General features: G+C 39.0%; 1 protein-coding gene across 1 annotated transcript in view; it reads right to left on the minus strand.

Annotated features, from left to right (window-relative positions):
* Positions 1 to 1,957: 1,957 nt before the first annotated feature.
* Positions 1,958 to 15,172, minus strand: part of TRPM1 (transient receptor potential cation channel subfamily M member 1) — a gene marked incomplete at both ends in the record, with an annotated part of 58,545 nt that continues 45,330 nt past the window's right edge. Inside the window, 7 exons of the mRNA XM_082290640.1 lie at positions 1,958 to 3,221; positions 5,082 to 5,214; positions 6,339 to 6,538; positions 8,622 to 8,766; positions 13,507 to 13,681; positions 14,228 to 14,479; positions 14,804 to 14,932. Of these exons, the coding sequence (XP_082146766.1) occupies positions 1,958 to 3,221; positions 5,082 to 5,214; positions 6,339 to 6,538; positions 8,622 to 8,766; positions 13,507 to 13,681; positions 14,228 to 14,479; positions 14,804 to 14,932 (2,298 nt within the window). The remainder of the gene's footprint in view (positions 3,222 to 5,081; positions 5,215 to 6,338; positions 6,539 to 8,621; positions 8,767 to 13,506; positions 13,682 to 14,227; positions 14,480 to 14,803; positions 14,933 to 15,172) is intronic.

Consider the following 15,172-nt stretch of genomic DNA (forward strand, 5'->3'; position numbering starts at 1 on the left):
GAGGCTATTTTAACCACATACACACAATGGCTATGTAGTTGTACAGAATGGTAACACAGAAGTAAACATGGAAGTGAAACAATTTCAAATGTCATTCTGTTTTTACAAAATGTCAAGTTCCCTAAAGCTGAAGAAAAGAGAAGCCCACATAACAAGCAAAATGTTAACACTGTTCCAACAGCAGGGAAACCAGTAAACCTGCTAGTAGAACCAAGATAGCAAAATTCCAAAGGAAATGATGACTGAACTTTGTGGAATGTCTATGCACTTTCCACAATCATTCAGTTTGGTAACAGTACTTCAGGGTATAAGTATGGATGGAGTATGAAAATATAATGCAAACAATAAAAATCAGATACCATTAATGCATTTGTATAGTCTTCCATCAATCTCTGCATTTCAAAATGCTGTAAGCATCATTGTCAAGGAGGACATTGACACCTGCACTGTGGGGCTGACAGTGAGTGAAAAAAGAAATGATGTCTTTACAAACTAGTGCATGAATGAGTCCTGACAGGTAATGAGTTAAGCATAAAGCTTTGACCAATATTCTGTGAACAAGTAACATGCCTTTAACTCATTTTCAAAATGATCTGCTCCATGGTAAGCATCCCCTGCAAAGACAGGTGCTGAATATTTGGGAAATCAAAGTTCCTAAAACTTAACAGGGAGGAACGAGGCAAGTTAACACCCTACTATTATGAAGAAAATCATCAAAACCTAGGCCTTCAAATGCCACTGCTGAGACATGTGCTCTGCGTAAATCTAACTACTGATGTTGATTTCCAGCATTAGTCCTCAAAACACTTCTGCTGTAGAGACTTTGTTTCCCCTCTGACATTTGTTTTTGAAATTTACTCAAGAAAACATACAGAATTTCTATTCTCAGCTGGAAAATTTATATTTTGTTTAGACGGACTTGTAGAAACTGTTCCTTGTTCCTCATGAGTTATAATGAAACTGCAAAACAAAAGATGAATTTGTCACAGTAGATTTGCTTCAAGCAAAGATTGGTTATATTTTTATTTCACCTGATCAGAACACCTTTCCTGTTTTGTTTTGTTTTCCCTTGCAGGCATTTAAGAAAAGCCACAATCTTACTCAAAGTCTACATGGACTTCTATTGTAATCCTTATTTATACAAAACACTAATGCAGATTTCAATTATTAAAATCTCCATGTACTTGATATTCTTAGAATCTTCCTAAACATTTTGAAACAATGATCACTGTTTTTCAACAGTTTAAGGCTGTCAGCATGCTTTGGGTTGGGGACAGATGTGATTCTGAAAGCAAGATTATGCCACTGAAGTTCAAGGACAGGTTAAGAATATGTCTACACATGGCTTTCCAGGTCAGATTTCTCCAAACACAACTGTATTTTGCCACTCTGACCTATTTTAGTGGATGAAAACTGCTATGTTGTGCCATTCTGAAAGAGAAGCTAAGCAGTATGCATGAAATCAGAAGTGAAAGAGGGGACGGCATAATTTTTCCCTGCCTCCAACAATTTTGTTTTGATCTGAAAAACACCATGGCCACAAAGAAACCAGCTGCCTAAGTAAGGATAAAACTAAGGCTGGTTAAAAATTTGTTCAGTTTGAGAAGTCTTCTGATAAAATTATTACATTATAACATTGTTCTTCCTCTAAGAGCTTTTATAAAGAGCTTGTCAGTAAATGAGCTTATGAGGGAGGCTGAAATGGAACAAAGGAAGATCTATATAGTCAGCAACTGTGGACTGTACCTACTTTTTATCTGCCCCTGAGAGAACATCTCCCCTTCACCCAACCCAGCAAGCATTTATTTAAGAACAGAACATGTATCTATTAAGTTTAAAAGAAGAGAAACACATATATCCAAAATTCTTCTTTAGAAATTAATTTAAAAAGCCCTAATTTGTTCAATTAGTCATGCTGCTTTCTTGACTGTTGGTAGAACAGGGGCCATAAGCCACTTTAACATTCAGTTTCTGTAGATGCATTTTCTTGCCTAGTTTTCTGTTCTTCTGTTGCACTGCCAAATGCTACCACCAAATTAGTTACACTGCTGGCATGTCCTGGTCTATTTAATTTGTCCTTCACAGACTTGGCTTTCCGGGAATGGCTGTGCAAACTCTTGGAGCGTACTGATGGGAACCCAGAAGTCCTTTCTGCCTTTACTGACAGCAAATTCTCCTTCTCGGCTTTGACAGTGGCAGGCATAGAGGTGTAAGAGGCACTCATACCTGCTTCACCAACGTTACTATCGTCATCTGTGTCTGTCTGCTTCTCCTCAGCTTGCCTTTCTGCTTCAGAGATCAAGCCGGGGTATTCTGGAGGACGCTCTTGAGAAAGCTGCTGCTCAACTTCGTATTTCCACTCCGTGGCCCACTGTTCAACTGCAGAAGGGCACACCTGATCCATAATGGTACTATACTCCGAGGTCCAGTTGTTAACTCCTCCAACCAGCTTTCTACCTTGTGCAAATATAAAGCTCCTTGACTTCATCATAGTGGTTTGACAAGCACTGAAAGTTTCAGGAGGAAAATAGCGCATTGCTTTGGATTTGTCCAAGGGATAAGAGATGGTTGCTTCTAACTTGGTACGTTCTACTTTTAACTGAGTGTTCTGAAAATCTGACCCTGCTACTGACTGACTGTTTGTTACAGCAGTCATCTGGTCTACACTTTGAGGAATCATTCCATCACTACTGAAAACCCCCTTCTTTTCACTCCCCAAACCACCTGAACCAGAATGGGTTCTGGAAACATTCTGTGCAATTTCTGATGTAGATTTACTGTGATCTGCTGTGGTGACTGCATAAGCACTCGAGGTATGGAGTCCAGTTTGGTGTTCTGGAACCAGCATCCTTGGGTCTGTTCCATCTTCTTTGGTACCAATAGAATGGGCTTTCTTACGCATGGCTGGCGACATAGGTGTGGTGCTGTCATCATAGGTCAGCTCATCGCCACTGATGTGATATTTGGACATGCTGTAACCATCAGAGCTGTTCACACTGCTCTGTCTCAGGAGATAAGCAGCATCACACTCTGACGATGCCCACGAGCGTGTGTATGTCAGCTCTGATTTGTCGATGCCTGCCAGCTTCTCCAGAGCGTTCACCATCCGACCAGAGAGCTCTTCCAGCTGAGAGAGCCGAAGGTCAACTGTCTGGAGAGAAGCTTTCATAAAATGTTCTCTTTCATTCACTTCTTCCAGCCTCATTGACATATTTTCAACTCTGTGGGGTATAAAAGAGGAAGCAGAGACCAGAACCTGTAGAATGGTGTAGTAACCCATTACAGGCACCCAGCTCCTGATTTCTTCCTAAGGCAGAGTTTTGTGGTGTGTATCATGCCTTGTTCTTTTTTCTTATGTGTAGCATCAAAAGCACAAGCATTTTCTTGTTATCTATGCTTTCCATACACCATATTAGAGTGGTATTTGAACTCTGCCCTTATATTCATGGCAGGAGAGTCCCTAGGGACAGACTACTATTAACATTTCTCTGTGTGCCACCCACTGTGTGCTCAGTTTTTCTCTTTCACTGTGAAACATCAAATTAATTACATGAAAAGTACTTTCTAGTGACATGTTCACAGGGTGACTTAAAATAGCATCAAAGCATGTTGTAAAACAGGTTTTGCAGATGTATGAGAGAGAAACATATACTGGTGTTGATGGGATTGCTTTAGCTCTTGAACTGCCTTTCTATTATGTATCAGCTGAAAGGAGTAGAACTATTGTCTAGTTCAATTAAAATAATACTTTTTCCGTTTTCTTCTTATCATTTATATCATAATGGATGTGATGTCACTAGAAAAATGCACATAAAAGTAATTAATTGGAATGTGGCTTAGAGATCATGTACTAGTAACTCTACTGTGGAAATTAAATTAACGTTTTTTTTCTCTCACACACAAAAGATGACGAAGCATCTCGAGCAAAAAGCCATGAGAAATAAGCAAATCTGCTTTGTGGCCATAGACCATAGTGAATCAGTGAGGCTTATCAGCCCTGCTTTATTCTCTGCCACAATACCTAGGATTTTGACAAATTGCCATGCATAACCAGTGTGATAGAAACTACTCAAATACATGTAGCAGGTTTAATTTACTTCTCTATTCTCAAATTTCAAATATAATAATGCAAGATGTTCAGGGCCTCTCTCAAGAGAAAAAGGTTTATCTATTAAAGAATTATATGGCTCACAGAGCTAATTAATAACAAATGTTAAAATGAAGATACATACAGATATATAGATAAATATGTACATGGAGTACTTAATCAACAAAATACTATGAGGTAGCTTTAGGTGAAAGAGTGTTTAAAATGTGTTTAATTTTTATTCCAGGGAGAATTTTTCTTCATTTCAAGGAAGTGACAGAAGACCCCATCTCTTGACTGACTTACTACTCTTGACAGAACAGGCAGAGCCTTTGAGAACAGTCCTGCCAAGTGACCTGGTAAAAAAGGCTGCTGCCATTAGCACTGTGTGCATACACAGCAATATGCAAACATTACCTAATCCTCAGAATAGCATAATGACTTATATGTGAATATCCCCCATTTTTTAAATGGGGAAGTTCATACTGAAAAGCTAAATGCCTTGTTCAAAGCCTGCAAGAGTATCTCTGGCAGAGATTAAAATTCAGCAGTTGTGAGTGCCAGATCCTAATGTAAACCACAGGTCTAAGGGAAGAACCCTCAGTGCTTTTGTCATTAAGCTTCATCATGTTTCTCATGGTTGGATGAACTGTTGGAAACTCAACAAGCAGCAATTTGCTCAAATGGATAAAAAGTGCAACTGTGACCCTCAGATGAATGAGTGGTATAAAATTAATCATGAGCAAAAATGTTCTTATAACAAAGCTACCCAAACCAGCAGATTTAGTGACATAACAGAAGTAACATAATGTTTGCTCTTGTGAGAGATGCACCTGCTCAGATAGTTATTTGGGATTCAGATCAGCTTCTGAGTTGGTGGTGGTTTTCTTCAAGATCAAAATCTTTTGTATTTTAACTCAACCGTGGTTATAAAGAAGATATTAAAAAGACTGTTCCCAAAAAATGGTGTGGATTTTTTTGTTACAATAGGTACCTTTCAGAGGTAACTCTGATGCGTTCATCATTAGATGACTGCTGCTCATCCTCTTTCTCCTGGAAGTATTCTTCTACACACTGCTCTTCAAACTCATACAGTTTTTTTAGCTCTTCATCATTCAGAAATAACTCTACGCAAAAGAGAAGAACAAAAGAGGAGTTTCCTTTTTCTGAACTTCTGGCAGTCAATTTAAATCCAATTTAGCAGTTTATTTTGGACATGGACATATTGCAGATTCTACTCCTGCACTAACTGAACAGATGATTTTTTTAAACAGGCAATGAGCATTTAGCTAAGGATGGGCAGAGCTGTGAAGGCAATGGAATGCATTATGACCATCCTCTGCTTCCAAAGCCATCCACGTGGGGCTCTATGTTCTGAATGACTTTTGTACTGTTTAACAGCTCTGCATTAAACTGACCAGATTTTACAAGATAAAGACCTGGGCAATCTCTGCTAGTTTGACTGTTCCTTCATTCAACTGTTGTTCTTAAAAGGATGCCAGTTATAGGCACCAGATAAACTCAACAGATTGTTCATAGATATTCTTTGGATAAGATGTTAAGAAATTTATAATCACATAAGAAAAATCCAAGGGGAATACAAGCTTTCGGGAACAATTAATCCTTTATCTGGATTTGTCTCTTTGCATTTGGAAGGAGCATTACATTTCCTTTTTTCCTTTTCCTTTTTCCTATCGTGCAAATATGTTTGCAATGTAGAAATGGAGGAATAATTGTGAGCATCTGATTATTTCCATGAGGCATATAATGAAAATAATAACTAACAGTTTCAGAGTATACTAGGAGAAGAATCCTCACAGTTTCCCTGTGAAATGACAGATAAATCTCTAAATGATAGGGGGGATTACTCTTAGTCACAGATTGCTCACAATCACAGAGCTGACACTATAGCTGACATTTGGAACTGTGATCCCTTTTTCTAAAATTCCTATTTGCCCATCCCAACACATGGACTTCACTAGAACTTGGTAGAGCCCTGGATTGCGTAGACACCATCTCACTGTTTCAAGAAAGCATGTTACAGGAGGTTTTCATTAGCATCAGAGAGGTGTGGGTTCTCAGGCACCCACAGAGCCCAAGAGCTGTTAACTTTATACAAATATTGGCCCATACTGTCTTCTGCAAATACACTTGATGCTCAAGGTGAATAAAACTGTTCAGTGTTGTAGAAGCTGCTGCTTTCTGCTAATATGGTGCAAAGGGCTCAATTTAGAGAAGATTTCTTGCATACTCAGTCCCCTGTCACGCTCGTCCTGGTCTCCATCACCCTTCTTGCAGCGGCAGCAGATCCGCTTGATGATTATGTAGATGTGGCTGAAGATAATCATTGGTGGTGGCAGGACAGGTCTGTCATGGAATGTCATGATCAGCTGGTATCGCTGGAACTTCCAGACTTGGTTGGATATTGATTTTACCTCAAAGAAGGTATTGCTGAAAGGAAACATAGGTACAGTTTCTATGTGGTCCCTAATCTTACTATGCTGAAAAAAGCAGGTGCTAAATAACCTCATGGAGCCACATGAATTGCTTGGTTCAGCTCTTTGTTGACGCTACTGAACTAAGGATTAAATTGATCTCATGATTTCACTACTCCTTTTGAAGGTAGCAAACAGAAGGTGCTCTGCATCCCTCAGGCACCACTCAGAACAGTCCTCCTCTCAGACCATTTGCTCCTACTGTACAAATCCCTTAGGTGCTAGTGAAAAGAAATTCACACGATTTATGCATCACATAATTGGTATTTTGGGGCTTGGTTATAAACCATTTCTTTTAACACATGCCAGTATTTGATGCTACACAAAGTATTAAAATCCATGGAAAGTATTTTGTATGCTAAACTCAGAAGCTTCACATAGTTTGCCTTTAATATGCTAATCAGCTTGACCTACATAGAACACTTTTCAAGTTTTCACAAAGTGTCCTAAATTCAAACTTTACTCCCTCAAACTTCTGATTTGAAAACATGGTGCATATTCTTGTAAAGAAATTTATTCTTAGAAGCTTCATCATTTTACAGCAAAGTAAGGTGTGTTTTAAAGATGTTTAATTTTGAAATTCAGTTGATATGAAATGATAGAATTCAATCCAGAGATAACAATAGTCACAGTTATGAAATACCAACTAAGAGAAAGCAGACTTGATATTCTGTCTTAGAAAAGGCTTTTCAAGTTATTTTTAAAGTATCTTCAGACAGCTCACTCCACTTCTATGATGGTGATGATACTGCAACTTCCTTTTTATATTTTCTGTCCACTTATTTCCTAAATTTATGTGCTTTAGAATATCTACATTCATAAAACCAGTTAAAACATGTCTTTGACTCCTGTGTACACATAGCTTTTGCTTTCTTTAGGTTAAGTATATATGAGACTATTTACCAATAATAAATAACAATCTGCCTACATTCCATGTCTCCTTTATAGCAGGAATTGCCCAGCTAGATCTCAACCCCTTGCAAGCAGGCTGGGATGGCAGGAGTTAACAGCATGACCTACTTCCCAAACTGCTGATTCCTTGGTCCTTCAGCCAATAATAGCTACCATTATAAGATTCTTCCCCTTCTCCCCAGCTATGTGACTGGCATTTGAGTACTTTAAATTCATGACCTTTTAAGCTACATACATCAAATGAAAGACAGGCTTTGTGAGCTGCAGATTTCTGGGCACACAAAGTACTATTTTTGCATTTGTGACACAAGCTACCTACGCCAACAAGCCCTCCAACACTCCAAGTTTGAAGGCAACAAAAATGGATCACCTTCTTTTCTCAGGTGTTCTGTTCAGAAAGTATTGCCAGCAAGTAGATACTCTTTTTTTTTTTAATCCCTACATCATGAGAAGAAAAGCATGCAACCTAAGTGCAGGTAGGAAGAACAAGCAGCAGAAATTTATTTAGTTTTGCTCCAGATAAATCCAAATACAGCTATGTGCATACTGCATGTTGCTTGGATTGGCCACAGACCTTGGCAACATATAGCCATCCTTCCTTTTGGTTCAAGGCAATACAGACTATTCTTTTGGGTTGTGAAAAGAACCCTCCAAGGCCCTAATTTCTTTTTTTAAATGGAAAACAAAACAAGAAGAAAAAAAAAGAAAAAGAAGCCAGATGATGTAGTAGAAATGCCTCCTGCTTTTGATGTTCAGAGTTTTTTTCTGCTGTCCTCCTGCAGCGTTGTGACTGCCAGTGGCTACACAGGTTTCTGTCAGGGGTGTGCCGGGTTTCATGGATCCTGTTTCCCATCTTTCCAGAGCAACCTTGAGGCCTGTCACTCTCCATTAAAAGGTAACTGGAAGTAGCCAGGTTCTCCCACATACACTGCTGCCGTTGCTGGCAAATTCAAATCCACCTTTCCTCACTCTTCTCCAGGGTACACCCTGTTGCCAGTATTTGCCAGTCACATTCACAGAATAATGAGATTCTGAGAGTGAATGCAAACCCTTGCAAAATCAGTTGATGGGCTCCCACAGAAACTTTATCTCAACAATAAGACAAAGATACATGATCATTTACATACTTGAAGACAGCAATCAGCAGGTTTACCAACAGGATATTTGCCACCAAAAGGTAACAGGCCATAATAGCAGGAGTGAGCCAGGCCCCTGGGATGCACGGAGGGAGGCGTTTACCATCATCATCGTAAAGATTGTCCCCACAAGGAGCTGAAGGAAAAACAGGAAAGATATTTTTCACAAATTGCCTGATACTTAAAAATACTATTCATATTTATTTAATGATGGCACATGCATAAACGTTGCCAAACGTTGCTTCTAACTACATTTCCCATATTAGTGAACAGAGAGGCAACTCCTTACTGTACAGCATGGCTTTCTTTTCACATTCCCAGGGATTTTCTTTTTCTCACAGTAATAGTCTAAGACAAGATCTTAATGTGTATACAGACATATTAATAGTGGAATTAAAACCAAATTCTTTAATCATGCCTGTGAGCATACCTTGCCAAATACATAAAAGCACTGCCTTAGTGGTACCAGATTGCTGAGTATAAATTCAACCTTTATGAGGGCCCAGGGTGTTGAAGAGGTCTTTAATGGCCCTGATTAGCTTCCCTGGGGGTTTACACCTATGGCCCCTCTGCACACCTGTCCCTGCCTGAGCTATGTTTCACCCCTGCCTCCAGGATGGACCTTGGAGCAGTGTTAGTCCCATGGATGGACCCTTCTGTCTCTGGCTCTGTATCTTTTTGCCCCTTACTGGACTCCCTAGATGGATCCCAGACTATTACTTGACCTGTCTGGGGCTGTTAATGTTACCAGCAGGTTAATGCTACCAAAAAGATAAAATTATAAAATGAAAATTATATAGTAACAGCAAAATAAGACTAGTGAGAATGGGACAAAAGTTGATAATATAGATCAAACCAATATAAAATAATTGCCTGAAGTAATTCTAAGAATACATAGGTTGTCTGGGGTAAGAGCTGTCTTGGAGATGGGTAAATGCAGCAAGTTTGTTCTGTCTGAAAGTGCAGTGCCAACGTATGTGATTTCAAATACAAGGCTAACTTTTGGAACCCTTTTGTAGCAGGTAAAGTTTTTGTCAACCACAGGTTCTTTAGCTGTAATCTTAGCAAATGTGAAGTCTGACAGAGGCTCATTACAGATTTAGTTATGTGACTAGAAAACCCAGTATTTTTAAACATTTTGCAAAAAACCCCAATGCTTCAACCTCGCTTGAAAAATAACTTCGAATTCTTTAAAAGCAGACTAAGCTTATTTACTGAGGTCTCCAAGAGATATGTGGTCTGTAATTAATAACATTTATTTTACTTGCTTTTCAAATATCAGACCTACATTTTTTCCTGGTTTTCCTATGAAAAGTACAGCAGGAAAGTTAAGCGATTCCTAATTTTATTCAAATGGACCAATGAAAGTACTGCCAAAACCACAGTAATATTGTATCTAGGTAATCAAAGGGAATTATACAATGCCACTTGTGCATCATAATTTTAAAAACCCAATTATTTTACTGTTGGTGTACTAGAAACAAGTCTTAGCAACCACTTAAGCTCAGTTAAAACTTCTGATCTGCATTTTGTATTAAAGTATTTTTCCTCTGCTTATTTTCAAATGAAACTATTACAGTAGAAAAACAAGATTCACACCTGAATACTGGATGAGTGCTGTAATTAAAATATTAGTAACTAGTCAAGAAAGAGATTAATGAACATAGCTAAATGAGATAATCAGCTCTCCACAGAAACTTACGATTGATTTCCATGGCATAGACTGAACATCATTCCAAAGGAAAGGAATAGAAAAGGAGGCAGGGAGAGAAAAAAGAAAACAATATAATAATAAAGAAACAGAACCGAAAAAAGATGATTGGAAATACAGTTCTGCTGCCAAGAAAAGATAAGCAACTCAAATGTCAGAACAGTAGAGACATACGCTGAGAAAAAACATTTTTGTTAAAAATGCACTGCATTCTGCAATTTCCTTTTCATGCCGTTTTCCCCAAATGTTACATATGGCAGCAAACTAATGATAATAATATATCACAAAATGCTTCTGGCAGATGATCATTTAAATATACGTGGTATTTCTGGCAAGTAAACAAAACCGGTGTGGTTCACCATGAACACGAAGCAACTCAAAATTATCACACAAAAATCATTCTTTTAGCTATTATGGAAACATTTTCTCCTCTCTTTTCCTTTTTTTTTTTGTTTTTTTTCTTCATAACCACCCTGGCTTTGAATCTGTCAGCTGTTTCCTTTGAATAGCTATGTTTCCATTAATAGGCATGCTATTGTACACTGCAATAACATCAGTAACATTAATGCCCATTTTGACTACCAGTCCAGGCACTTGCTTGCCAATTCCTAAATGCTAAATCTTTGTACGAAAAATCACACCATTGAAGGAAATTCAACCAGGCTTCTCTATTGTTTAAGAATATGATTCTGTTGAGTACTAGATGCTGATAACTTCTTCTTTGTGCATGTTTTCTAAACAGAATGAAGCACACAAGAGCTTCCTGGGGTGCATTAGGAAAAGCGTTACCAGCAAATTAAGGGAGGTAGTTATTCCCCTCTACTCAGCTCTGGTGAAACTGTATCTGGACTTGTGCATCTGGTTCTGGGCTCCCCCACAGAAATCAGGCATGGACATACCAGAATACTCCAGTCATGGGCACAAAGGTCATTGGACTATCTGACAAATAAGACAAGACTGAGAAAGCTGGAATAATTTAGTCTGGAGAAGGTCAAGGAGATCTTACCAATGTTATAAATACCTGATGTTGTGTGGGAGAAAAGAACACAGGGCCAGACTCTTCTCAGTGAAAGGAGAAGCAGCAGTGGGCAGTGGGCAAAAGTGGAAAGACGGGAAATGCCATTTAAACCAGGTTATCCAGAGAGGCTGCACAGTCTTCATCCTTCAAGATACTGTAAACATGACTGGATAGTCCCTAAGCAATCTGGGATAAATGTAATTTACCCTGTTTTGATCAGGAAAGTTCAACTGTATGATCTTGAAAGGTGCCTTCCAAGCCCAGCAAATTTTGTGATCTCCAGATTACACCCTATCCTCAGAGACGCAACTGAAAAAGTCCAACTACCTTCTACCAGAGGCACAATTTGATGTAATACCTCTTTCGTAAACTGTTTCCACCCCTGGGCCTTGCCAAAGCCACACATTAGCACTTGAGTCAGCCCATAGCCATCACTCCCCAATGACTTCTGAGGCTGCTTTTGTGGTGTGTTTACAGAGAACCACGGACAGATTAGAGTAAAAATTTCTTGCTGAAAGCAAAAAGACCTTCAGGAGTCAGTCCACAGACTTCCACACAGGAGAAATGTACAGAACAATTCTAAGGCAGTGAGAAGAATGCCTTGCATAGCCAGAATTATTTTAATATTAAAACAACTCAAACCCACACACTTCCAAGTTAGTTTATGGTTAGGCTACTGACACAGCAAAGCTTCTGACCTGGGAAGGAGCAAGTAGATGAACTTGCACAATCAGAAAGCCTGAACCTTTTGTCCTGTGAATCCTTTGCACTGCTGAAGAAAGATTTCCAATTCAAAGCACACTGAGTATATAACTGAAAAATGACTGGAAGCATGAGAGAAGCCTGGGACACCTCTTACACTAAAGAGATGGCTGGAAAGGTGTTAGTTTTGATTTATAAGGAAATCGAACTGTCTACACTGGCAAACATTCTTTGTTCAAACTGAAGTAGGATTTGAATGCACATAGTGAGATAAGGGATAGCCTGTTACAGTCAGTTCTTCTCCATGGGAGAATTGTCCCACTTGTGAGCCAGGATAAGCTCAGGATCTTTCATGTGCACCAAAACTGCAGTATCAGACTGCAGATGACTGGCTTGACCTTTCATTTGTCAAGAGTAAATTACTGTACCCTAAATTACATTAATGAAACAAGCATTCATTTGGAAAACAAAGTTGATCTGATTGTACACTGTTCAGAAACAGACTAATGACACTTTATTCCTTTCTAAACAATTGAAATACACTTTAATGACATTTGGTATAAAAGCTTCTCGTGATGATGCATCTTTATGTTTTTGAACTTAGACCTCCAGGTTCTTCAGCCTTCCACTTCCCTACCTGTCAGTATATGCAGGTGACTGAAATAACACATACACAAAGCTAAAACAGCAGCTTGTATCATTTCAGATAAAGTGCAAACTACATGATCCACACTAGAAGAGGCCAGCTGCATATTGGACTGTTGTACAAATTTCAAATATTAACACAAAATTAGCAGTAACAGGACAGTTTCCATCTCCTTTAAAATATCGACAGCTATTTTTTTAAACTAAGCAGGTTTTCTATAAGAAAGGCTATTTCCACATCCAAAGCTAATCAAGTGGAGCTGGCTTTTTTGCTTTGTTTTCCCATAGGTGTAGAAAAGAACAACATGAATGATTCATGAAATGGAAACATTTCTGAAAGCAGACAGATGTATGACTGGGAGTAAAAATGTATGAGCTCACTGCCTGTGAGCTGGAGATGAAAGGATATGTGTATTTTAACCTCCTGCGCAAGGGATTTATTTTTTTTCCTCTTTTGTTGGAACTGACTCTTAGTAAACCTTTGGATGAAAAGAGCATTTCAGAATGATCTCTGTTGATCCCTGCAACTAAACAGAACACTTAACACTGCCACATTCTTGGACCGGAGAGTATTCCAGACTACATCGCTTTCTGTGTTAATTGAATGTGAATATAAACCAGGAGACCAGACATGCAGGTGGGGAACAGAATATTGTTCCGTCTCAGGTCTGCCACAAGAAAACAACAATATAATCATAAAGTGAAAACACTACTTCCAAATTAAAAACAGTCTTCAATTTGGATCTGATCATCTGCCTCAGAAACAGGAAACAGACTCTTACTATGAATTCTACTCTTACGGTCTATCTGGTCAGCGAACACCTCTCCGTAGATCATCCAGTAGGGCATGTAGAAGATGTTGCGAGCCAGTCTCCAGGAGGGCTCCTCGTCTGGGTGCAGGATAGCCTGGCGGGCTACTCCAAAGCTCATCAGAACCACAAGCATGATGACCACAAAGTACAGCATGTCAATCATCTGCATGGAGAGACCACAGAGAGGTTCTCAGCACCACCAGGGAGCACAGTGGTACCAGCAGGTCTGTCTGCCAGCATGCATTACAGCAAACAAGAAAATAGCAAGAGAGAATCTTTTTGACATTATTCTTTAAGGACTACTTGTGAATTAAGCATACATACAAATGCAGAGAAAGCAGTTACTTAAAGGAATACCAGATTATATTTAAAAATACTTAAAATGCTAAAATCTTTGGTATCCCTGCTCTCCTTTGCACCAAACATGCTATGCTGTGCTTTCAGCACAGACCTCTTCTGTGGTTGCAAAGAAATGATACAATCATTGCTATACCATCTCCTGTGCACAGCAAATGGTCTTCTGGATGATCCTGCTGTATCTGCAATCTGTTGCATAACATCTTGTGTGTGTGTGTGAAATTCACATGGCAACTTTTCACAGGCTTTATTCAGAGTCCTACTTGATGGAAAACCTCTTTTTAAACCAGAATGGAATTTAGTTTCCCATGGAGTTCTTAAAGACATAATTTATAGCAATTTAGGCACTAACCATCTTTCCAATCATCATGACGTAAGGTCCCAGATATTTGTTCACACCAAAGATATCTAGTACTCTAATGTACCAGAAAATGATATCTACGCAGTAAATCACTCTTCCATAACCCATGTAAGGCTGGTTCTGCAGGCGAAGAATCGCTCCTACAATAAATACTGAAATAGCCACCAGGTCAGTAATATTCCAGTATTCCTGGAGCCAAACTTTGACTTTTTGGCTCAACTTGCCAGGCTCTGACATCAGAATCTGAAACAAACAAACAAACAAACAAACATACAACAAAGAAATAATTAGAAAAAACTCCAAGTTACATTTTTGTAGTAATGCTCATGAAAAAAGACCAATCTTGTCATATTCAATAGGTATCTGAGGACCCCTCCACTGTCAGCAAAATTTGTTTCTAGCAAGAATATTTTTACTTATTAGTATATTTTAGAATAGGACACTTCTCCCTCCTGTATGGCTCCTCAACCCTGTGCACAAGTCCATGCCATTATAATCTCTATGATTTCTTCAAATGAGCGAGCTTCTTTCTAAGGATTATGAGATGTTGGTATGGTCAGGCTTTACCTCTCTGACTTTCTCCAAAGCCAATGTCACAATGTAGGAGATGACAATCCATTCCTGGACTGATGGCCACCGTTCCATCCGCACCAAGATGATGTAATTAAACAACATCAAGTAACCAAGGTATGATATCTGCCAAAAAAGAAAAAACCCTTTATGGACTCTAGGTGACGGATCCTAGGATCCTTCCAAATTAGGCAGCGTTCAATTACTTGAGATGACTTACACACACACACAAAAAACCCCAGTCTCCACTAATCTCCATTACAAAGTCCTGGATTATTGGTGTAAGCCAACAGAGCTAACACTCAGTTTTCTATAACGACTGGTGTAAATGCCAAACTGGTGGTGCTGGTGTCTCCAAGCCGCACA

The sequence above is a fragment of the Coloeus monedula genome (genome assembly GCF_965178545.1).
Source record: "Coloeus monedula genome assembly, chromosome: 14".
Lineage (NCBI taxonomy): Eukaryota > Metazoa > Chordata > Aves > Passeriformes > Corvidae > Coloeus > Coloeus monedula.